The sequence below is a fragment of the Columba livia genome, chromosome Z (assembly GCF_036013475.1).
Source record: "Columba livia isolate bColLiv1 breed racing homer chromosome Z, bColLiv1.pat.W.v2, whole genome shotgun sequence".
Taxonomy (NCBI): domain Eukaryota; kingdom Metazoa; phylum Chordata; class Aves; order Columbiformes; family Columbidae; genus Columba; species Columba livia.
In genome coordinates, this window is record NC_088642.1 from 57,932,253 (window position 1) to 57,955,850 (window position 23,598).

Here is a 23,598-nt window from a genome sequence, read left to right on the forward strand (position 1 = left end):
CAATAAGAATGGTTATGCTTAGGCTTCACCTGATTTTGCCCACTAGCAGAACCTGAAGGAAGTGCAGCTTGTGTAGTGCCTGCTTGGCACCAACCAAAAGGCTGCTGCACCTCCCCTGACCCTCCCTGTGCTTCAGGAGGGGGAGAAGTTGTTGCCACCCCAGAGCTTGGGGAAAGCAGGGATGCAGCAGAGGCATCCTTGAAGAAGCAAGGAGAACTGGGTCTGGAGCTGGGCACTGTCACTGCTGCTTCACACAGCCAGAGACAGTTTAGGACAGGGACGATGTGCTTCTCTTAATGATGTACCTGTCCAGCTGGATCTTATAAGTGTACGATGTTGGGGAAGTCACAACTTCCCTGGGGAGATTATTTCAAAGACTGATCATTCTCATGACGAAAAATTTTCCTCTTGTGTCCAGTTAGAATCCATTACCCCTCATATTTTCCATGTGGCTCCTTGTAAAAAGGGGGTCTCCATCTTCTTTGTAGCCACCCTTTAGATACTGGAACATAGTGATAAGGTCTCCCCTAAGCCTTCTTTTCTCAAGGCTGAACAAGTCCAGTTCTGTCAGCCTTTCCTCTTATGGCAGACTTCCCAGTCCTCTCATCATTTTTGTGGGTTTTTTTAACTTGAATCCTTTAGACAAAAGCAAATCAGGGAGCAGTTGCATATGTTAGAGGCATGAAAAACTAGGGCTGTATGAGAGTAAGGCAGCTGGTGGCAATAGCCTGGTAATATGGCTATGGCTTAGCTGGAGCTAGGACCAGAGGGCTGACCCCTAGGACCTTGCTGACCCCTTCCACACTCCATCCTTCGCTCTGTGTGTTGGGGAGAGCAACCTTCACCCACCTTTACTAAGAGCTCTGGGAAACAAAGAGGAAGAGAGCTGTAGAAGTCATAATGTTATTATTTATAGATACAACCTTTGGTCTCCAGCAGTTATTTGCAGGGGAGTGTTAAAGGCTTCTATTTACTGAAGGCTCTCAACACTGAGAAATGACTCTGTACTGACCTGTGATTCACCCTCACCAGATGACAAAACATTAAACACAACAAGCTCTGCTTACTGAAACACTGAGTAAATTAACTTGTACCTCGAGGCTATTTCCTAACATAATATGATTTCCAAACTCTGACTTAGAAGACTTGCTGAGGATCCAGTGAACTATTCCCAATGTTGATAATTTACTTATTGCCAGGTGTTCATATGTAAGAGACTAAATTACTAATATGAGCAAAAATATCACCTTAAATGAAACATAAAGACCTTTCTGCAACCTACAGGTTAAGGGCTCAGACTCAGCCAGCAAACCTTAAAGCCATGATGGCAAATGCCAACCTTTGCATCACAGCTACATGCTTGAAGGTGCCAGCTTATTTGTTTTGTCATTGAGACCGAAACTGCAATTCCTCAGCAGCATGTGCAAATCTTGTGTGGTGGTCTCACTTGTCCCTGCCTCCTCTTCACACCAAGTCCACACCACAGTGAACTTTCCGTGAGCTGTTGTGGTGACTGAACTGGCAGAAAAGCATCCAAGTCTTTGGTCCTACAAGGTCAGTTAGAAGTTGGGGTTCTACTAGAAATACACAAATCCATATGGATATTACCCATCAGATGTGTGCAGTATAGCAACCAAAGGAACCAGCCCAGTCTGACCCTGAAGATTGTAACCAGACTGAGAGGATCAAGATTTTTCCAGGGTCATAAACCTACTTTCCCTTCATAAATCCCATGCTACTTAAAATACAACTAAGGAAAATCTCCCTTAGTGTAATCCTGTTTAAACCTAGTCTGACCTGGTCTCCCAGAAGCATTATCGAGTCAAATGGTCCTGTGCACAAACCGTTTCACAGGCTCCCTTGGGAACTCAAGGCGTATTTGTCACGTGCTCAACTTCTTGCTGACCTGCTAAACTTCGATCAAGTCTACAGTAGTCTGCTCAAGGAAAATACTCATCAGCAAATGAGGAAAGTTGGGTAGGTCTCAAACAATATAAATATAAATGTACACTGTGGCAAAGACTAGATAAACATGAATGAGGAACAGTGAATTAAATTGTTTTACTTTCCTCAGATCTGTGCTACAATCTTGGTAATATTACAAGTGAAGATTCACAGTAGGAGTTCATCCCATCTCACTACATTGCAAAATCACCAATCAGGCAAAACATTGCAGATGGGCACAATGGGTCTCTGAAGATGAAAGGTCTGAGCTTTAGAGAGCATTTCTCCACCTACGTGTTCTTCATTCAGTAGCTCAGCAAACACCTTGTGCTTCTAACACCTCTCTCACAAAAGAGTACAGCAACAAACTGGTAAACATCACAAATGAAATGCTTTCAGAAAACAAAATACATTAACTACATGTAAAGACCACTGTCAATGGAATCTGAAAAGAAAAATCAACGAACAAAGAGGTCTAAATACACATATCTAAATATGCCCAGCTAACATTTAATGGCACCTTTCAGACACTGGATAAAGGGACTGAGATACCTATGTTTGCAGTGGGAAAATGAAGCTGAAAGAAATGTTCTGCTGGGAGCAGGGCCTCCCATTGAATCATAGCTTCAGTTTATCCTTTAGATCATGTTGTCTCCATTTGTATTGGTTTCGTTATTGTACAATCAGAAAGAGCTATAGGAAGAACATGAAAACACCTGAACCAGGAAGAGCAGGTTAAAAGAGACTTGACGTAAAAAGTGTCACAGCCCTATCAAAACCACCTCAAAAACCTAATATAACACCCAAAGCATTTTAAAGTTGTGGATTTTTCCCTAACAGCACACTAAACCATGGTGAGACTGACTGGCTGTGGGTATGGAGAAGAGTAAAACCAATTCAGACATAGCTGCATTTTGAAGTAGCTTAGGAAGTGGAGCAGCATGAAGATAAGGTGTCTTGAGTGAGTACATTTGGCTGTCACAGTCAGTGACTCTAACTGCTTCCTTGGATTTAAACCTTTTTCATGAGCAAGACAGCCTTGGTGGTTCGTTTAGCAAAGATGGCCCTGGTCTGTCTCAGTAAGGAAAGTCATCTTATTCTGATATTCAGGCTGGTCTTATACAGACTTTATACTGTATGGCATTGCAAACATCAGGCTTATGTTCAGTTGAATAATTTGAAATACATAATGTCAACTGGAAGAAAAATGGAAAATATTAAGGAACTTTATACTTTAAGATTCCTTGATCCACACCCCCCCATATGTATTAAAAAAAATATATGCGTAACAAAAGGAAAAAAACAAAGAACTTGCTCCGTAGTCACAGTAGCGTAATTGAGAAAAGTCACCTGTGTGTGGATTCAAAATAGCGCCATGCTGCAATGGTAGTAATTTAGCATTACAGGCATCCCAATGAGAACTTGGAAGGAGGGGGGGCTCTAGAAATGCCTTCACTTGTCATGGACAATGGGTAACCTCACTGTGAAATGCCTGTAGAGGGGCAGGTACTTCACCCTACAGACCTTTCAGGTGCCCATACAGTCAGTTAAGTGCAAGATTTAACCTGCCTTGGATCAGGACTAATCATACAATGTAGTCTCCCCTGTATGCCGGTATTCTGTTGCAAGAGTAGATAAAATTATCATATTTATTCTTTATTTTCTCTCCATAATAAATAAACTTCAGTTTGTGATAACCAGACTTATTGCTGCTTAGGAATAAATGCTGTGAATTGTTTGAGAATACAGGGAGAAAAAAAAGCTAGGACTACAAGAAGACTTAGTAAATATACAGATACCTTACTTAGGGGCTTGAGCCAAAGTAGCACGAGAAAACCAGCTTCCAATACTACTACAATACTTGCCATGAGCTTGGTGGAAACAGACGCCAAAATGATATTGACATTAAAAAAAAATAAATCTGTCACCTACATCTTACCATCTAGTACAAAAGGCAAGGGTGAGACATATCTTCTTCAGGAAGCTGTGACTTTTTTTTTTTTTTAATAATAGTACAGATTTGTTATCTACACAAATAAGCAGTCAAGTCAGTGTCTTGGGTTGCTATTGTAGCTGCTGATTCTTGCATTTATTTCAGTCCTGCAATCTTTAACAGTTTTACACCTCTATTCTCATTTAATTTCAGTCACAGGCTGCTGATACTCTATTTTGCATCCCACATACCAAGACTTGCTTCTTCCACTGAACTGAATTCTTTGAGTCAGAAATCTGGTCCTTGGTTCCATTTCATTGTGCTGATGTGTCCTTTCAAGCAGAATCAGTCTCTGTATTTTCTTCAGACTAGCGAAAAGAAAACAAAACCAAGAACAAATGCTATTTCTTTTTTGGCCATGACTAAATTACTAGTACAATGGTCAATTTAAAGGCTGAAAAATGTTCTGCTGAAGTGTTTACAGTAGATTAAAGGGTAACTCAGGGCTGTGAAATGGCATTTAAAACTCTCTTCTGTTAGATATTGACTTCACTGTGGTGGTAACTAATCCTCACTGTACTCACACGGAGAACTTTTCTCCTAGGCTATGTTTTAACATTTCCACAAGTAGCCACTCTCATTTTTTCCTGCTTGTGTTTTCTAACTGCTTCCCTCAATTAACTGTTTGGGTTTGTCATGTATTAATTACAATGGAATCCAGGTACTTTGGGGTGTACTGAAAGAGCCCTTTGTATCTCCTGAATCAGGGCACAGTCCATCAAATTTCCTAGGTGTTTAATTACAAAAAACATCAAGGGAGTCAGTAATAGGTCATTTGTGAGAAAATGCATTTGCATTGTTTGGCTGGCTGCAAAACTAATAAAACAACCATAAAATCACACATCTATACAGAGAGCAAAGTTCCTTTGCTTACTGAATCATTGCTATTTAACACACCTAGATACCTGAAACAAGCCAATTTCCTTATTGGAAATTTTCTCATTCAAGCACACAATCAGGTGATGTTGTTGAGCTGCTTAGGAATGCTGAGAAACTGACATGTGTTTTGAGTCATTATATACACCAGGCACAAGTGAAAGCCTTAAGTATCCTTTGAGAGACTGACACTGAGACATGGCAAATACAAGCGCCTAAGATATGCCCTTACACTTGTGAATAATGACCTTCCAAAACACGTGTCCAAGTAACTCATGATCAGAAGCACATTTCCAAAGGGCTAAGTACCAGGAAGGTAGTCAGAGTTTCTCAACTCCATGGCATCCTTATGCACCACATCCAACAAAGCCATCTGGCAGCTCATCAGCCTCACAGCAACAGGTTAGAAACACCACAGGAAGCTTGTCACTATACTCCAAATTTCAGATTTAACAGTAACAGCTGTCAGTAAGTTTACTGAGAATCCTGCAGAACATAGTATTGCACAGCAGGTAACACTATAGCTAGGCAAGCATTTCAGATTGAAGATTACATTTTAGTTACCTAGCTGCTTTAATTTACTCATTTGTACATTCCTTTTTGTGCCCTAACTAAAAAACATTCCCATAATGTGATAAACTTGTTTGGGACCCAGTAAGACCCTTCCCAGAACAGGATGTTTTCTGTGTAAGTTATGAACACCTCAGTCTAACAGCCAAGTGGGACCAGTGTCATGTGAAGTGATCATCTTTCTTTCTTGGAAGATGGGTATATTATTCATAGTTGTTTGTCACTTTAAACTGAAAGAGCAAGTGACAGCAGTTTTATGAATGGCTTGTGTTTAGACACTATAGAAGACAGACTTTTTCTCAAAGCATTTTAATACCACTCTATTAAAATTGACTGTGACTGCCAGTCCCATGGGATTTAACTATTTCTTTTAGAAATACATACCAGTCTGCAAGTTGGGCAGTGGGGAGGAAGATCTGAAAGACTCTGCACCTACATTCTTATGCTTTGCCAAGGAAGATGTACCAGTGTCTGCATCTAAGTTTAAATACTACTGCCTGCCCTCCATCCTTTGTCAGTACCTGCTCTTTATAAAGTACCTTCCCCTCCTCTGAGTGTTTGGCAAGCCTCAGCAGAATCAGAGCTCCTGAAAGATCATAGGTACTATTTAAGTTATTAAAAGAACCAAGCTTGAGTACTTCTCAGTGTGAGCTCATTCCTTACTTATAGGCAATTTACATATGATAGTATTCATGATTTTACAGGACAATGAGGGATTTTTCATTCCATGCTTTCTGCCACAAGTCTACTGAAATCAATTATTTCAACGCATCTTCCCAAGTACAGCCTTTGTTCAGGTGAAAAAGCAGAGAAATTGAGACCATAATAAGCATTAACTACCAGTATCAGTACTATTTCCTGTCCTAAAACATGACAGCATCAAAACTAGACCCCTTCTCCTCAAATTACAGTTATGGGGAGTTCTCAGGTCTGCACCCACAAAAAAAAAAAAATAAAAAACAAACAAAACAAAACAAAAAAACCCCAACCAACCAAAAAAACATTTATGCTGCAGTGGAGTGGCTGATTTCACTTTAAAGCACCAAAATCATAATTGTATTAAAGCACTTCCATAACTAAGTCATAAAATTCATACTGGAAAATGAAGTCATAGAGCATGCCTGTCTTCCACTATTGGTGGTATATACAGTGGCTGTAGGAGTAACTTGTCATGAGTATCAGGTGACTGGTGGGATGCACAGTATCATTTCTGATATAAGCAATTTTTATACATTATCCAGCAGTGAAGATGTCTTCCTCCAAAGGAACATGTGCTGTGTGCTCCATCCTTCTTCTCACAAAGAAGGATAAACATAGCATACTTCATGTGTGTATTTGGATGCTGATCCCGCCTATAAATCTGCCCAGCTCTGCTGGTAAATATATGGACCAAATGGTGTAGTCAGTGTACTGTCTCTATTACAATGGATCTACTGGAAATAATTTTTTTAGGCAAACAAAAATAAGCTTTGAAGTTCATTGCCAATCTTTTCCTTTGCTCCCTTTAAGCACATGGTTGTTTGCTGGCATTTTTGGCAGGCCATCAAGTAGCTGTCTGTATTGCAGCTGCTCATGGAAGTCATCTTAAAAGACATTAGTATATCCTAACACGAAATGAGGACATAGGCAGGCTTAAGCATAAAGATTATATCTATAAGAACTTAGTACTAACTTTGCACCTCAATCTCTACATGGTCAGTTTCTGATGACAGCAATAACTAAAAGCAATGAACTATCACAAAAGGAAGTATTTCCTTCTGTACATTTTTATTATTTACATAATACAATATAGCATAGATGCTCGGTAGCATGATTATGTGCAATACATAAATACGAACTATCTGTACATGTTTGCATATCTAATAACTCAGAAAGTTAGAAGCAAAAATCTGTTGCTTTTAATAGTCAAGTAAAAACTAAGAATGAATACTGCAACAAAAGTCAGAAGTTCAGGAGTAGTCCCTTGTGTACATACGTAATTATTTACAGATGAAAACAGGCATTACCACAACACTAGTCTAAACTGTACTTGTTTATATAAAAAACACAAGTCTCATACATCACAAAAAACCCTTCCATTATAACACAGAAGTGATATTACCAGACAAGCATCAGTGAAGTATACTGCCTTTTCTAGAGTTGTTACTGTACAATGCTGTAGATAATGCAGCCCATGCAATACACCCAAGAACACTACAGTCCTATACCCAAGTACAATTAAAAATGGTAAAGCAGCCCTCCAAGAGTGGTTCCAGCTACCACTTAAGTCTACAGCAGCCATGTTGACTATGGTTTTCCATGCAGAATGGTGCAGCTGTTAACATTTAAAACTAGGGAAAAAAAACTCCTAATGTTCTTTTCAACTCAGAGCACATAAAACCTAAGTAGTACATGAATAATAAACAGCTCTAATACTTCAGCAACTTAGTCAGACACATTGCTTGATAGAGCTGCTGTGGTATGTCTAAAAACATATGTGACATTTTTGTAAACCAATCTTAAAATATTGTGCTACACAACATTTTTAGCTATGCAAGGGAAAGCAGACAACTCTATTGCAGGCTAATTCATAAGTGCCTACCAGGACATTTCCTTCAGGAATCTATTTTCATTATTTTAAAGTTAATGCAATCATCTTTTCCAAATAATTTTCTTATCGTATAAATCTGATTTTTTCCATTTTTCTCAGTGCAACTGATAAGTGACTGTCTTAAATATGGCATCAAAGGAGCCACATGGAAAAGATGAGGAGTAATGGGTACAAACTACTTCTGGAGAGATTCCAATTGGATACAAGAAGAAAATTTTTTACCATGAAAACAATTAGCCATTGGAATAATCTCCCCAGGGAAGCAGTGCATTCCCCAACACTGGACAATTTTAAGATTCAGCTGGAAAGGGTCATCGTGTCTAGACTGTGCTTTTGCTAGGAAATGTTGGAACAGATGAACCTTGTGGTCCCTTCCAACCTGGTACTCCATGATCTTATTGGGCTGTTGGATCCCTCTACATAGCTTACATTCTGCTGGAAAACAATGGAGCATGGAAACTAGAATGAGATTTTAACTGACAGAAGTACACTGCCAACCTTTTTGATGTATCCTTCTCCAAAACAGGCACATAACACTAGTCCATGATTATATACCTCAAACATATCTCAAATAGCAGATCTGCTACAAACACACTGATAGCATATATCTGTTTGGCACTGTGAACTAGAGAGTCTGTCCTCTCTGCATATGTGTATTCATGTGCAGGTTTCTGATCATCCAATTATATTCTGGGGAGGGCATACAGATTTTCAAGGGCTGTATCTATCCAATTCTGCCTGTAACACACACGCAAACATTCTGAAATATCATGAAGACAGACAAGACTGAAAGTAAAACTTTGGAGAACAGAGGAAAACGGCCATGCACCTGCTCTTCCGTGTTTTCCTAGGATATATTCAAAACAAAACAAAAAGTCAGTCTTTTCACAGCAGGTTAATTTATATTCTCTGGACTTTTTCAGCCACCACAACTGGATTCTCTTTCCTGATTTTTTCTGCAGCTTCTGCTTTGTAATCATACGGGCAGTTATGCTTGTCAGAATAACGGTGAAGTCCACAGAATAAGTTTCCACATCGGCAGTCAATTCCTGTACACAGAAAAATAAGCAACATCACTAGGAAGCTTCATATTTAATTAAGTTGTAAATTAAGGTCTTAGTCACTACAAAGGGGGTATGTTTGTCTACTCTGACAGACAGAGTGAGAAAAACAAAGAGCTGTACTAAGTTGTTTGGATTCTGAAGAGGTAAGTAAGTTTAATGTCTACAGACATTTAATCAAGTTTAATCTAGCAAGAGGAAACATCATACAGATCTGTTCAAAACTGGTGAAGTGTTTCATACCTGTAAGTCCAAGCTTCTTTCTGCACATGAAACATCTGTTCTTCTTTGGTTTGGGCAGTTCAGGAGCTCTCTCTTCACTCTGCGAAGTACTTGGCTGAGAAACTGATGGGCTTGGTTGAGTAACAACTGTTAAAGCAAGGAAAGGAAATAGAGGTTAAATTTCCTTTTCTTGAATTCACTAGCTATTCACTAGCATGTGTATTACTTAAGGATTAATTCCCCCTAGGACCCTGATGTTTGTTCTCTGAAGTACTACACAGAAACCCCTATTCCTGATTTACATTTTGTAGATTAGTCTAGGTTCTCTATTCTTCCTTTTTGGCTCGATTCAAGACGAATTGGATCTTCCTCACTGTTCCACCAGCTAGAAAATGTAAGGCACTTATTTGTTACATCTAAATAGGTGTATACTGTGGCTAAGGGCTTGAAAAGCACTGCAGAAGTTCTATGTACAAATTTAATATTAAAAAAACCCCTCATATGATCAAGTAACATTTCATCTGAAACAGTAACAATATTGTCACAGCTAAAAGCTGCTGAACAGTGGGAATACAACTTTAGAGAATACAACTAATAGGAACATATTTTAGAAGCAAATAAAATTCAGTAATAATGTGTTACTGTCATAGTACTGGGTTACTCTGCCACTATGCTTGTGAAGTCAAATGCCTAAACAGTTCACCAAGAGAGCAGCTACTGAGTCACTGATCCTGTGACACATCGAGAATACAATTACGAAACACACATAGTACAAAAGAGCCCTCACGTTTTTAATACTTTTAGTCATTTAAAGAACAAAGTGCAGATTTACAATGACTATTTTTTGTATTTTTGTACCATATTCAGCTTTAGTGTTCAAGGAGGTATAGTTAAAATAAATCATTTTTTACTTGCCTGTCATGAACACCTTCAGACAAACCTGAGTCACCTCTTAAGTTGCCTGAAGGATAAAAGTTTGTCCTTTTGAAAACCTGTTCATTTAGTGTTAAAAAGTATTCTTTCAATCAATCAAATAAACTTTAATATCCTCCTTATATCCCAACTGAAACAGAGGAAAGCTGAGTGAGGTGTGTTTGTATACAACTTCAACACCTGCTTCTGGTACCACTTTCCTGAACACTCCCAGCTGTATGATGACATCTATTGTTCTAAAATGGAACAAACTACAAAATGCATTATAGAATAAACTGAGTGACAAGCTCTCAGAGGTAACAAGAAACCTTCAGTGCTCATCACCAAAAAAGATAATGTAGTAAAACAAGTTGCTAATATTTTCTTATATTTTACTTATGTATTATAGCAACAGTCATAATGAACAAATAAGGCTACATACTATGTTTGTTTTGTCACCTTGCATAGTTTTTTTTGTTTTAATTTGGGAAGTTCAGTCTTAGTGCTATTTTGCCAAGTCTGAGGGATAAGAAAACTATTTCTAGTACAGCACTAGCACTACAATCATTACTCCAAAAAGAACCATTACAGTAAACTCTGCTGCTGATTTTAGTTTTTTGAGAAAATTTCTTTGTTAATCAACATTTTCTAGATGAACAGATATGATCCTCTGAACTTGTCCTTAAATCTCAAGGAAAACAGTGTTCAGTATCAGGTAATCTATTCGATAGCCTGCAACCAAAGAACAGGTTGAAGACCGGCAATATCACAAATAGTGCAAACCTGTTGGATATCATCCAACATGGTTAATGGCCATCAGCTATGGCCTTAAAGAAAATAGTATAAACACCTCCCCTTTTAGATATGTTATATTGCTAATTTGTTTAAAAATGAAATGTTGATCGTAAACCATGGGAGATGAAATAGAGGAACCAGAAATGCTTGCACACTTTGCTATCCAGGGGGATGCTTCATCTGCAGCAGAACCAATTTATAAGTATGAGCCCTGGGAGCATGCATCCTCTTTCAATCAGATGAAAAATAAAATGCAGAAGAAGCAGCAAATCAGTCGTGACTTAAATCATTAAAGTCACCCAAAACATGCACTAGGAGAGAAAGTAGAGGAACAACCTCTATCACTGCCTAACATGTCAACAAGGAAGGAGAAGTAGAAATAGCAACTTCCCAGGAATCACCAAGGAAAAGAGATAGCCTAGTAAATCACTCTACCACAAAACAAAGACACTGAGAACAAATCCTTCTAAGGGAAAATGTTACCAGCTACTACAGGTATACTTACTTCCTTGCATAAAGAAACTGTGACAACTGACTGCCCAGGAACTATAAAGTGAACCTAAGAATCTGTAGTGGCACATTTTGTGAAAGGGCTGCTACCATGACCCTTACCCCACAACTAAAACATGTTACAAGAAGAAAAAGCAGTACACAACATGCAGTAACGGGCACTAAAAGGTCCTAAGACATGATGGGACAAAGCTCCCTAAATCATAACTAGAATGTTCAATGTATTGCTCCCCATGAATAAAGGATTCTCCTTTTATGTCAGCAAAGTCTGATTATGAGATTTTATCATGTATATATGCTTCTGAGTAGTGGCTAGGACAGGGACAAAGCTGCCTAACATGCCTCTTACTTAAAGCACAGAACAAAGTCCTTTTTCATCAACCTGTGGCTCAGATGAAAAATACTGTAGATTGTAGTTGTTCTGCCATGACATCAGGAGCTAATATAAATTCAGATACTATCCTGACAACGGCTTGTCACAGGCTTCCTTTAACACAGAAGCCAAATCCAACTGGTCAAGTACAATTCCAGTGCTCCATGTATTAAATTCATTTTATGCTGGAAGTTACAGAGGCAGAGTGCTCTCAGTGACTGCTGTATGATCACCACGACTAACTGAACAAATGCTGAAGGTTGGAAAATAGTGGTTACTGGTACCTGTAGACCTGCTTCCTCAGTAACAGTGTTCAGATGAAGCGAACACCTCGCTGCTAAAACAGGTTTTGTCACTTTAACTGAGTTTCCCTTGGCATGTACCCCTGTCCACCACTGTGGTCCTTTCCTTCTCAACCTTTAGTTCAAGATATTAACGGATCAAGTTTACTTTACTTGAATTTTACCAGATCAATTCTATTACAAGGACAAAAAAGAAAAACACAACATAAAAGCAACAGATTTTCAGAACTGGGCTTTTATTAACTACTATTTTCATCTTAAGTTATTAACTGTAGACACTGTAAGATGCATAACCACCATGCACAAAGATGACTATCACCAACCTGCTAATAAAGACTAACATAATCATAGTATTGGAGAGATGCCTGAAAAAATGCTGCACAAATACAGGCATTGCATCATGAATTTGGGAAAATTTCCTTCACGTGTAGCCTGAAGATGCATCTTTACAAAAGGTATGTGGGAACAGCAAGGCCACTGATGAGAGACATTAGTCACATGCAACAGCAGAAATGTCCTACAAGCTGCTCAGAAGCCTAACTATCAAGCCACAGTGACTATGCGGGACCAGAACTTAAAATTAAAATTCACTCTAAAACCAGCATTTTCAAAACTGACAGTAGTTTTCCTTATGTGAATTAGTATGGCTGCTGCAAAAGAACACACCTACTGTAGGTGTTTTCCCACTAAAAAGAAATTAATCCAATGTTTCTGCTGAACAAAACCTGAAGAAAATGACATAATCTTACTTTTTAATCCTCCCCATATCAGAAGATACCCCACTTTCAGTATCCCACATAAATATGGTTTTTGTCACCATGCAGACTTGATGTCCATAGTATACCTCTGTTAAAATAATAATAGCACCCTATCACCAACAAGCACAGGACCAACAGCTGGGTCCCATCTTATTCTCCAAGCTGGACAGCTTCAAGGATCAGAAGAGACTACTTGTTCCATTTCAGAATTGCTTCAGTCAGGGGCATCTACTGAAGCTACAGCAGATATGGAAAACATGAAGACAAGCTATTTATTTTCAACACAAGACAGAGTTGTTATATCATATAATTTTACCAACAGCCAGAAAGGAACTATCTACAGATAGCAACATGATTAAAATATTATAGCCATGTGTCAAAAATACATCAGAATTAACAAGGCGCTCATTACAACAAGATATAAGGAGCAACACGTAGTTACCACATTAAGCCTACCATCTCATAAGCTGTCTACTCAGCATCTTACAATATTTCCTGCAACACACTGTACACACACATAAAACCCACTAGTTCTATCTACAATATAAGCGAGGGTAACCCTTAGCAGGGTCTCAACCTGAGTGCAGGACAGCTGTAAAATAAGTAATCATATTAGCTTGGTAGAAAGTCAAGAGACAAGTGAGCCAACCAGAATTGCCTGCTGTCTTCTGAAGCTGCTTAATTCAGGAACAGAAGGGGTAAGCTACAACATAAATGGAATTATACAGTAAGTTAATAGTATTCAGATTTTAAAGTACATAATTTACACAAGACTGTAATCAGTTCCATTTCTGGTTCCACTTTCTTTATAAGTAGTGCTACTCTGCAGCTGTGGCTTCACAAAATGACAGCTAATCATACTACTCCCTAAAACAGAGCTATTACTGGGTTTAAAAAAAAAAAAGAACACAAAAAAACATGGAACAAAAACCCCACCCAAACCTTTGATACACACGCTGATACTAATTATGTCTGGAAACACTGCCAGACCTGACTGCAGATTCATCATTCAGCAAGATAATTATTTACAAAAGCACAAGAAAATGCTAAAAATATTATATGCTTGAAATAATGATTGTTTAAACATACTTATTTCAAATAACATTTTAATTTTAGTGCTTACTATGTAACTCAAGTATCTTCCTTGTACAGGTCTTTCATTTCAACTTGAATACCTGCTAAAAAAACCTCTGCATATCTTAAGGAGAGGCTCCACTATGCCTCACCAACTTGGTCATCTATTGCTCTGATAGCATAACACATGGAAAGGTGTTTACCTATAAAAAGTATTTTGTAAGTAATGCCCACTTTGGAGTATGAGCTTGGACATAAAGGCTTTTAGATTTCTCTGGCTGATGAGCAGTTCAGATACAGAACTGCAAAGACATGCTGTGATTCAATTATAAAGTTGCAACAAACAAATAAGTTGAACTAAGAGACTAGAAGTTACAAGAAAACATAGCATATTAGAATTGCATGTGAATTACATGTGAATTACAATCAAACATCCATCATGCCTTTCTTCCTCCAAACGTTAAGACACAATTAGTTGTCTTAGCATCAGATATGTTCTGAAGGAGAATCCAACAAGAAAAATAAGCCTATTAAGCTTCATTGTTTCATGCTTCTCAGGTTCACCACCTTCAAGTCATTTGCTTAAATTCCTACAGCAAACAAGTATAATTTTTATGCTACAGACTGCTAAAAAAAAATAAAATCAGTTGACCATTCTATTTTTCTATTTTTAACTTTCTGGCTTGTAAGGGAAATATCCAGAATTTCATTTGCTAATGAAAATCTGGCAGAAGAGAATACGACTTAATACCGTTGAAGACACTAAAAGGAGAACAAGACACTTGGCTTGAAGGCTGCATTGTTTATTCATAATTTGTTACTATCTGAGAGATGGTTATGAAATTCAGTTTGCTAGGCTAGGTTTTCATTAACAATTCCATGACTGTAGCATTATCATAGAGAATTACACCTTACAGGAAGTATTAGGCTTTGCTGTTATGAGGCAATGTGATTTATTTACCATTGTTTCAGTTCCTCCTTGAGAGAAGAGACCAACATATTGGATAGTGGTGGAAAAAGGAAGAGAAGAAAAATGCAACTAGATCAAGCGTGACAGGAATTTTTATAAGTAGTCTAGGCCAACATCTCCTGCCTGCAAGACAGAGATCAATGTGCCACTGAATACAGCCAACACTTTGTGTATTTTAAACGTCCGGCAAAGCCTAGGAATACAGACACTAACCTATGCCAAATCGTAACACTTAAAAGGGAACTCAAGCATTACAGCAACTGAGGCTGCCTCACAGATTTACAGATATGTACTCAAAAATTTGCACAAAGTTTTTTCCAGACATGTTTAAGTTTTCTGGTAGTTCATGTTCTCTGGTAGTTTTTCCAGTGATGTCTACTCAAGCTTGTGACAGCTTTCACTGGTTTCTACCTGTGATATTATTTACAGCAATACCTAAGTACCTTGAGCTGCTTTTGGATTTTTTCCCCCCACATTCCAATCAGAGTGCTGTGTGACACTACCTATCATACAGTGGACCCACAATACCTGAAAAGCAGGTAATATGTCAACAGTAACTGAAGATTGTCCTTTACACCTGGCAAAAGGACAAATTCCCACTGCCAGTTCTAATAAGAGTAAAGTCACATTACCATTTTATGTATTCCTCTTTCCTGCTTGCCACATTTCAGGTAGGAAATTTATAAATACTGTAGCAAAGGCTAAATTCTTTCTCAGTTACATACAGAAAGCCTTTTCAGATTACATCAGTTATAGGAAGCCAATACTTGCAAAAAATTTCTCAGTCTATACATAACGAAAACCCCAATATATTGCGTAACTGTACTTCAGTTCACATCACAGAATCTTGACTTAGCATGACCTATTGCAAATGGTAAAGTCCTCTGTACAAATACTGAGCAATTAAATATCAGGTGTTAGAGTAGTTTTGCTTGCAAAGATATATCTAGAGAAAAATAATTTTCATATAGGGCTGAGCAGCATCTTACAATTTTCACCTCACTGCCTTCAAAACTGAAAAAAATTTATCTTCCGCATGAGTGAACAGACTCCCTACTAAACATCTTTTACTGTTTCAAGACTGTTTCAGAACCATCAAATAAAAAAGTGTGGGTATGTCTAAGTAGGAACAAGTATGCTGATACCCATTCGAACAAATTGATGTGAATTCAATCACTCACTAGTTGTAGTTAAAAAAGCTGCCCCTTCCTTCCTCCCTCCAAGAAACAGTTTACACTTTAAATTTTAACTACTACAGCTACAGCCTTCCAGTACAAGAATAAAGCTTTTAAATTCATACCCAGTAATGAAGGCTGCAAGTATACTACATCTGTGGAACAATGCTTTGGTTGTGTCTGATTACTCAGTTAGTTCAAGAACCCTAAACAGCTTTTGTTAGTATCTTTAAACCATGTATTCCTTTCCTCCACAACCTCACTCCTCTGTAGAACTGAATTTATTACGAACCCTGTTCTCCGAATACAACAAACCATTCTGACTGCCGTAAGTCAGCAGGAATTGTACTGCTAGCTAATACACAGAAATCTCAACATTTTGACTTCAAAACTGAACACCTTGCCCAAATCCAAGTTTTGAGTGCCCTACTTTTTAAAACAAAGGTTTGGGAGACAAAATTTCCCTCCCAGGTATCAATTGTTTGACCGACACTGAACATTGCATCTTAAAACTCTATTGTGGCACTAGTCCCTTCTTCTTGACTCTGATGAGAGAGTATTCTTAAAGCATCCTGAACAATCATCTTAACAGTCCTTCAAGACTATCACCATAACAGGAAATGCCTACTTTGAAAGTAAACAAACCGTTGGCTTCTATTAAGTCACCAGTTGTACCCAGTGTTACTCTGCAAAACACACCTGGCTCCATCTCTGTTTTCGGCGTTACTTTATCCTCTGTTGAAATGCTCATTTCTGTCATTTGCTGTGTGACAGGCAAAGCGGCAACAGGCACATTTCTGTTTAAGTACAGTGAAACACATAATTTACATTAGTTTTGCATTCAAAATAAAAGCTTAAACTGCCCAGATCCATTAATAAACTACCTGTACAATTTCTACTGATACATGTTTCTGACCTCTGCTTCTACTATCTTCAAAACACACTTTATACTTTTAGCTTCCCTAGAAGAAAACAAGCAAACCTGTAGCAAATATTTATCCAGATAAATCAAAAACAATTTTTTAAATGTAGCAGTGCAACACCAAATATTTTAATTAGATCTCATTTACACAGATTTAAAAAGCACTGTCTGGTAGACTGTCCTCTTTTCCTCTGCAGAAACTCACTATAACAGGGCAGAATTGCTGCAGGCCTTCAACTTGCTGCACACTCATAGGTCATTTAAACCTTTAAGTAATACCTTCATCTTACCTTGATTTTTCAGATGTGCTGCCAGCAGCACCTTCACAGTTGTTTAAGCTAGTGTCTGCTCTCTGTAGAGATGCAGCGTCTGAGGTAGGACTGTTGGAACCACTGGCTGTTCCTATGTAACAAGAATTTAACAAGTTAGTAATGAACAAATTATAAAATATATATTAGTCAAATAGTCTTGTATACAGCTATGAACTATCTGCATACAGTCTTCTTGGCTACTGCAAATTACTTCTTACTTAAATACAGCCTATACTGTTAGCAAACAATCAAAATCCAGAGATTGTATAAGAGCATGTTAATAGAACAGGCTAAGTGGAAAGCAAGTCATGGCTGAATGCCAAGTGGACCAGAACACACTACACAGCAATGTGTTTTTGTCTTTACTGTGATTTACCGTAGTATTCTCTCTTATATTCATTGTTTTAGTACATAGTTTTCAGAAGTCCTCCTGAAAAATGTTCTGGGATTTCTTGTCATCTTCCATATGTCTTATTTTAAAGGCATAATTAAAAAGAAAAAGAAACACACACCCTTACCCATTGGGCTAATTCTACCACCACTATTCTGCTGTCGCTGAAGATGCTCTTTGTAGCAAACCGAACACATCCCATTTGTCCTAGGATTTCCGTAAAATCCACATCCTGTACTACACAGCATAGGCCCTGGGGTCTGGTTTGTCTCCTGAGTCATCTCGATGCTGTAAATAAAACCAAGAACTGCATTAGGAGCTGGCGTATCACCAAAATCAATTACATGGTTATAGAATTAAATATGTCTGCTCACCCAGGCCCCCAAAAGTGATATCAGCATTCTTAAAGAGTGTTATATGAATGTTAATATACCATTCAGTACTGCAATTGTATTGCTAGCTAACATAATTATGAACCCTTAAGATAAGAAAAAGTGTCACCATATTGAAAAATAATGTACTTATCGGGTGCTGAGCTGCACATGCAGGTTATGACCAAATACAATTTGATAGCCAAAAACACCCTTTATGACCAATCTCTGAGCGCTAACAGGGGTATGCACAACAAGCAAGACCTAGTTCACATCTACTAAACAGTTTTGTCAAATAACAGCTTATTTTTTCCCCAACTCTGGGTAGAAGAGCCTCATTTTCAGTAATGTTGACCTTGGATCATTTTGATGTTAATTCCACTATTAGTAGTTCCTACTCCTACAGTACATTTGTCAAACGATAAAAATACCTAACGTATTGGCAGCAGCCATTTAACGTTTGTACTCCCACCTTTAGGAGTTTCCAAAACAAGGCAGTGAACACTGCTTAAACTGCTTTAAACCAGATACTGAGCAGCAAATGGCAACAACACATGTGCAACAAGTCCTTCAACCAAGAATCTAAAGAGAATTTCTGAAACAAGTTTAGGTCAAGTCCCACTCTTCCAAGAGAAATGTAATTAAAAACTTTAAACTGTTTAATATATTCTATTACAAGCCTACATATTAAAAACAAAACAAAAAGCCAGTTAAATAATTTGTCTTAATAAAGTTAGAGCAAGGCTTCTGGGCCTCCGCAAGGCAGATAACACAAGCGCTCTGCCATGAACTGCAAAAGTTAGGAATAAAAATACTTCACCTTCACTGTTGGTTAACCTCTGCAAAGCAAGGTTAGTAGAACAACTGAATAGCAACCAAATCTTTGATTCGCAAGGGTAGTAAAACTGGAACACAATAATCAAGCCATCTGCTACAAATAGAGAACATGTCAGAACACTGCACTTCTCCCAAAATTTAAATTTAGTAAAAGCACTGTACATGGGACCTGTAGACATCTTAGCATAATTTCTAGATTGCTGACTTCCTATTCTGGAACAGTCACAGTAAGAGAAATTTGACTGCTAATGCTTGTGAGAAGTCAAAAACGCTGAAAACTAATTTGCTATAGTGTATACAGAAATACTTATTTTAACTAAGCAAACCCACACTGCAAGGAGTAAACTTATGTTCCACTAGTATGACAACTGCAACTGGTAGCTTGCCTTTGTCTAGTGCAACCAAATTTCTGGGCTCAAAGTAAACCCACAGCAGGAGAAAGTAAAGAAGCAACACTAATCTGTTTGCCTGATGATAGCCACGGGACCTCATTTTCCAGCTATAAATAGCTGCAGTATTTATGCTTTTATAACACCTTCCAGGTATAAATAGTTTCCCTTCAGGACTACAAAATAGCTTCACACTTATTCTGATACAGTTTTACCATCATACACACCAGTCAAGGGAGACACCAGAAATCACGACTCAACTACAGAAATCTATAAAAACCTTGTCATCTCTATTGTAGGCCCATGTCTACACAATGCAAATAAAGACTGAACTTCTGCCCTTTTATTAAGCAGGTAAGCTCAGAGCACTATCAAACTGCCACCACCCTCAACTGACTTGCTCCACTTCCAAATCAGCATGTTGCAAACAGGTTTCAGCACTTACTAAATCTAGCTTTAGGTGCTAATGCTAGTATTAACCTACTAGAATGGAGAGTCTCGTGGCTTATCGGTCAGCACGTTCTTCTGCTACGTGAAACGCATGCCCCCAAGTGAAAGGTCAAGCTGTTGTTACCCAGTGCCGAAGAAGTCGCGCTTTTCCCGGCTCTGGAAGGTGCGCCGGGCGTCACCCGCGTTGCTTCTGAAACCAGCGGCCGCGCACTCACCCCGGCTGACCCTAATACCGCGAGAGCAGCCCCCGCAGCCGGGCGGGCCCGCCCGCCGCCGCGCGTCACGTGGGCGAATGCTGGCGCTTCCGCCTGTCAGGAGGCTGCGCGGGGCCGGGGCGCTCCGGCGGCCGCTGAAATCAGCCCCTATTTATATCGCCCGTGGCCCGCCGAGTCCCGGCTGGAGAAGCAGGCGGCGAAATCCGATTACCCTCTTCCTCCCAGGGCGAGCGGGGAGTGCGGATGATGAAATTCCATCTACAAAGTGCAGCATCACCAGCCCATCATCTCCCAACAGCGATTTTCGCGCAAAGAGGACGGCTGCTGTTTCACAAATGCACCCCACAACCTTGCGGGTGGGTGGTTAAACCCAACCATCCCCCTTTAATGGGAGAAAAAGACCCCAAACAAGATCTCGTTCTGCCACCAACACGAGCAGATCTTATCCTCAGGGATTCTCCTTCTTAGCCCTGGGACCTCCCGACAGGAAAAGCAGCCCTTTCAGCCAAAGAGTTATCTCCAACAGCATCTCACGCCGCTCACCCTCGCCGCTCCCAGCAAAACTCGGCAGGGAGTGTAAATCCCTACAGCGACCCCGCCCTCGCACCTAAGCTGCCCTTCCGCCCCCGAGGCGACGGCCGGGCCAGCCCGGCAGCGGCGGGCACGGCGCGGCTCCCTCCCGCAGGGCCCGCCGCTCCCGCCTGGCGAGCCCCCGTTTTAGCGTCACGAAGTAAATAAAGTCCTCAACGTGCAGCGAAATCAACCATAAAACCCGGGAACTGCGTCAGCAATGGACTTGCTATCCCAAATACTTTCTCACCTCAACACCCTCCTCTCGAAGAGTTACCACAATTACACAACAGAAACACGACAACACAACAAAACGGGGCTTCACCGGGCTACCTGGGGCACTGGCCCCTGCACGGCCGCGTTCGGGGGTAGCGGGGCGGAGGGATCGGTACGGTGGACGGGATGGGGAGTCAAACAAAAGGGGAACGGCTGCCAAGCGCCCGCAGCGCGATACGTCGTAATTACCCCCGTGCCCTTCCCCCGCCTCGGACACCGAAACACAAAAGAGCCGGAGGCTGTCGGGATGAGGGGCAGCGACGCTGGCCGGAGGTCCTCGGCGGGGCGGCGGCGCCGGGCCGCTCCTTGCAAACCCCTGAGTCACGCCGGGGCCGGCCGCCGCCAGGCCCCGCCGCCGGCCAGGAAAAGCTCACTACGTCGCCGCCGGCGCTGCCCCGCACCGGCCTGGCCCGCGGCCACCCTCCGTGCTGAGGGCCGGGTGGCAGGAGGCCGCCGGGAAAGGCGGAAGGCGGCAGGGCCGCCCGCGGGGAGGCCCGGTCATCCCCCGCTGACGTGAGGGCCCTGGAGAGACCAGCCCAGCCCACCGCTCTCCACCTACCTGTTCCCGGCGGGGTCCTGAAACCCCGCGGTGAGTGTCGGAGAAGTCGATGCCTGTGGCTCCGAGGGGCTGTCGGGAGCGCGGGGACGGCGGGCGCGGAGCTGGCGGCGCCGCCGCCGCCGCTTCCCTCCTTTGTTCCCGCAACGGCGGCGGCGCGAGGCTCGACGCGCCGTGCGCGGAGGGCGGGCGGCGGAAAGGCGCCGTTCCTGGTGACGTTGTAGAGCTACGTCCGTGCCGGGAGGGAAGGAGACGTGTGCAGAGCGGCCGCCCCGCCTCGCGTGGGGGAGAGGCCGCGGCTGCAGGAGGTGGCAGAGGCCGCGGGGCGGAGCGGCCGTCGGAGTGCGACTCGGCTCGGGAGAGCATCAGGGTGGGTGCACGGCGGCGGCGGCGGGGGAAATGGGCGCGCTTGTGTTGGTCTTTGGGCGTGCTGTTTACTCGTGCCCTGGCTGGATCCCCTCGCTTCATGTCAGCTTACGATTTCTTACGCGTAAAGCGATGCTGAGTACACGAGAAGTAGACGAGAAGTGGGCGTTGGGCAGCTTTTCAGGGGTTGTCAGACCCCACGAGTGTGCTGTTGTGACCGCCTGCTGAGGGGTGGTTCCTTTCTGCTAGATGACGGTGGGGAGAAGTTAATCCTGCCACTCGTCAGCTGTGCCGATCTAAAAATCTTTACTTTTGCTTGTTTGTAAAATGTACTCTGGTAAGAGCGAAATAATCTCGGCAGTGTGCAGAGGTGTTGGCTTGAAACGTGTGTTTCAGGCCATGGTGACAGCCCATACTCAACAGACCCCCTTCCCCTCCTGCCCTTCCCTGCTTCCCACAGGCCCCCAGGTACCGTCTGGCTGAATGCTCAGGTGTAGAGGGCTTGCTGCTGGCTATTGGCTGTCACCATGCCAAAGCACAGGGAAGACTTAAAGACCAGACCTTGATTTGCCTTCCGGTTTGCAAATTTGCGGGTTGCTGGACCTCCAGACTAGATATTTCTGTATTTCTTCATGCCCAAATGATGTTTTGATGGTAGTATAAGTGCAATAAATAGACTTCACGTCTGTTGGATGTTGATGAGCATACTCTATTCAGAAGTGGTGCTGACCTGGACGCGTAAGAAAGAAGGAAAGGCTACATCACTGTGGAGAGAGGGAATTAAAAGGTCATGCAAGCCTGGGTAGTGGGGAAAGAGAAAGAAGTCAAAGGAAGGAGAAAAAAGCTTGCTATTTTAGAGTTTTTGCTCACTGTGAGAGCAGCACAGGGTACCTGATGGCTTCAAAACGCTGTTAGTAGGTATAGGATGATGGCTAGTTGCTTTGCCACAGCAAACTAAGGGCATTTTTATTTTTTTAAGGCAGTGTTCCTGGGAGATGGGAAATACATTAATTCATATAAGCATATGTTTTCCTTAAGATTAGAACATCATCAGTGGTAAAATTTGAAGTTGCTTTATATAATTGTTTTGAGTAATTCAGTTTTTCTTAAACACAGTTTCTGCCGTGTTCTAGTGATATTCTAAGTCAGCAGTTTATTGGGGTGTATATTCGTGGGCTTCTAAATCGCTTAATCTGAAGAAAACAGCTAGAGTTAGAATGTATGCCTTTATGGGAGATACACCATAGAAACCATTAGAAAGATTTTGTTTGTTTGTTTGTTTTTTTCCTGATGTGTCTTCTAGAGCTCTTTTTCATTGTTTTTCAGAGAGATGTCTCCTGAGACTCAAAAGCTTCAGACAAGTGGAATTGCACAATGCTGCAGTACAGGATGCTCTGTAGAAGTATAGGGCACTCTGCAGAAGGCTGCTGTTGTGCTATGGAACAGCAGCTGTTCTGTAACCAGTGTTTGGAATAACACTCCTGTTACCTGCAATATTTGGGCTGGTGGTTCCTACTTGGTGGTACAAAATAGTTTCAATTATTACCAGAAAACATGTAAGCACAGCTTCCTGATTTATGATCTAGAGGTCTTCTGAGATCACTGCTCTCAAGACTCTGAGAGTTGGATAACTTTAACCCTTTGAGGGGAAAACTGGAAAAAGAAATTGATATGTGTATTATTTTCCACTTGCACAGGTTTTGTGACTAGAACCAAAATGGAGTATGACAGTATATGTTATTGTAAAAAGCACAGGTTGGCCTACCTAGTAGCCCTGGAGAGTAATTTTAACCTCTCTTGCAATGGCAGAACAGGGGAT

General features: G+C 41.0%; 2 protein-coding genes across 5 annotated transcripts in view; one reads left to right on the forward strand and one right to left on the reverse strand.

Moving 5' to 3' along the window:
- Positions 1 to 7,133: 7,133 nt before the first annotated feature.
- ZFAND5 (zinc finger AN1-type containing 5) lies at positions 7,134 to 21,659 on the reverse strand. Of its 4 annotated transcripts, none has more exons than XM_065045988.1 (6): positions 21,417 to 21,659; positions 17,871 to 18,037; positions 17,338 to 17,449; positions 16,825 to 16,922; positions 9,278 to 9,403; positions 7,134 to 9,022 (listed from the first exon to the last, which is right to left on the reverse strand). In XM_065045988.1, exons 2-6 carry the CDS (start codon positions 18,028 to 18,030, stop codon positions 8,874 to 8,876), a joined length of 645 nt encoding a protein of 214 aa, XP_064902060.1. In that variant the 5' UTR covers positions 18,031 to 18,037; positions 21,417 to 21,659; the 3' UTR covers positions 7,134 to 8,873. The 4 variants fall into 4 exon arrangements, with proteins under 4 accessions (XP_064902060.1, XP_064902061.1, XP_005504273.1 ...); XM_065045989.1 differs by having other exon boundaries at positions 17,877 to 18,037; positions 21,417 to 21,656; XM_005504216.3 differs by lacking the exon at positions 21,417 to 21,659 and adding an exon at positions 19,921 to 20,063 and having other exon boundaries at positions 17,877 to 18,037.
- TMC1 (transmembrane channel like 1) overlaps positions 21,647 to 23,598 on the forward strand; it is a 136,962-nt gene continuing 135,010 nt past the window's right edge. Inside the window, exon 1 of the mRNA XM_065045991.1 lies at positions 21,647 to 21,783. The gene's annotated coding sequence lies outside the window, so the exon portion shown is untranslated. The remainder of the gene's footprint in view (positions 21,784 to 23,598) is intronic.

Coding starts and splice junctions, on each gene's coding strand:
- ZFAND5 (XM_065045988.1), bottom strand. CDS start 18,030: ATGACTCAGGAGACAAACCAGACCCCAGGGCCTATGCTGTGTAGTACA. Junction 17,450..17,870: donor AATTAGCCCAATGGGTAAGG/GTGTGTGTTTCT, acceptor CTTGTTACATAG/GAACAGCCAGTGGTTCCAAC. Junction 16,923..17,337: donor AGCACATCTGAAAAATCAAG/GTAAGATGAAGG, acceptor GTACTTAAACAG/AAATGTGCCTGTTGCCGCTT.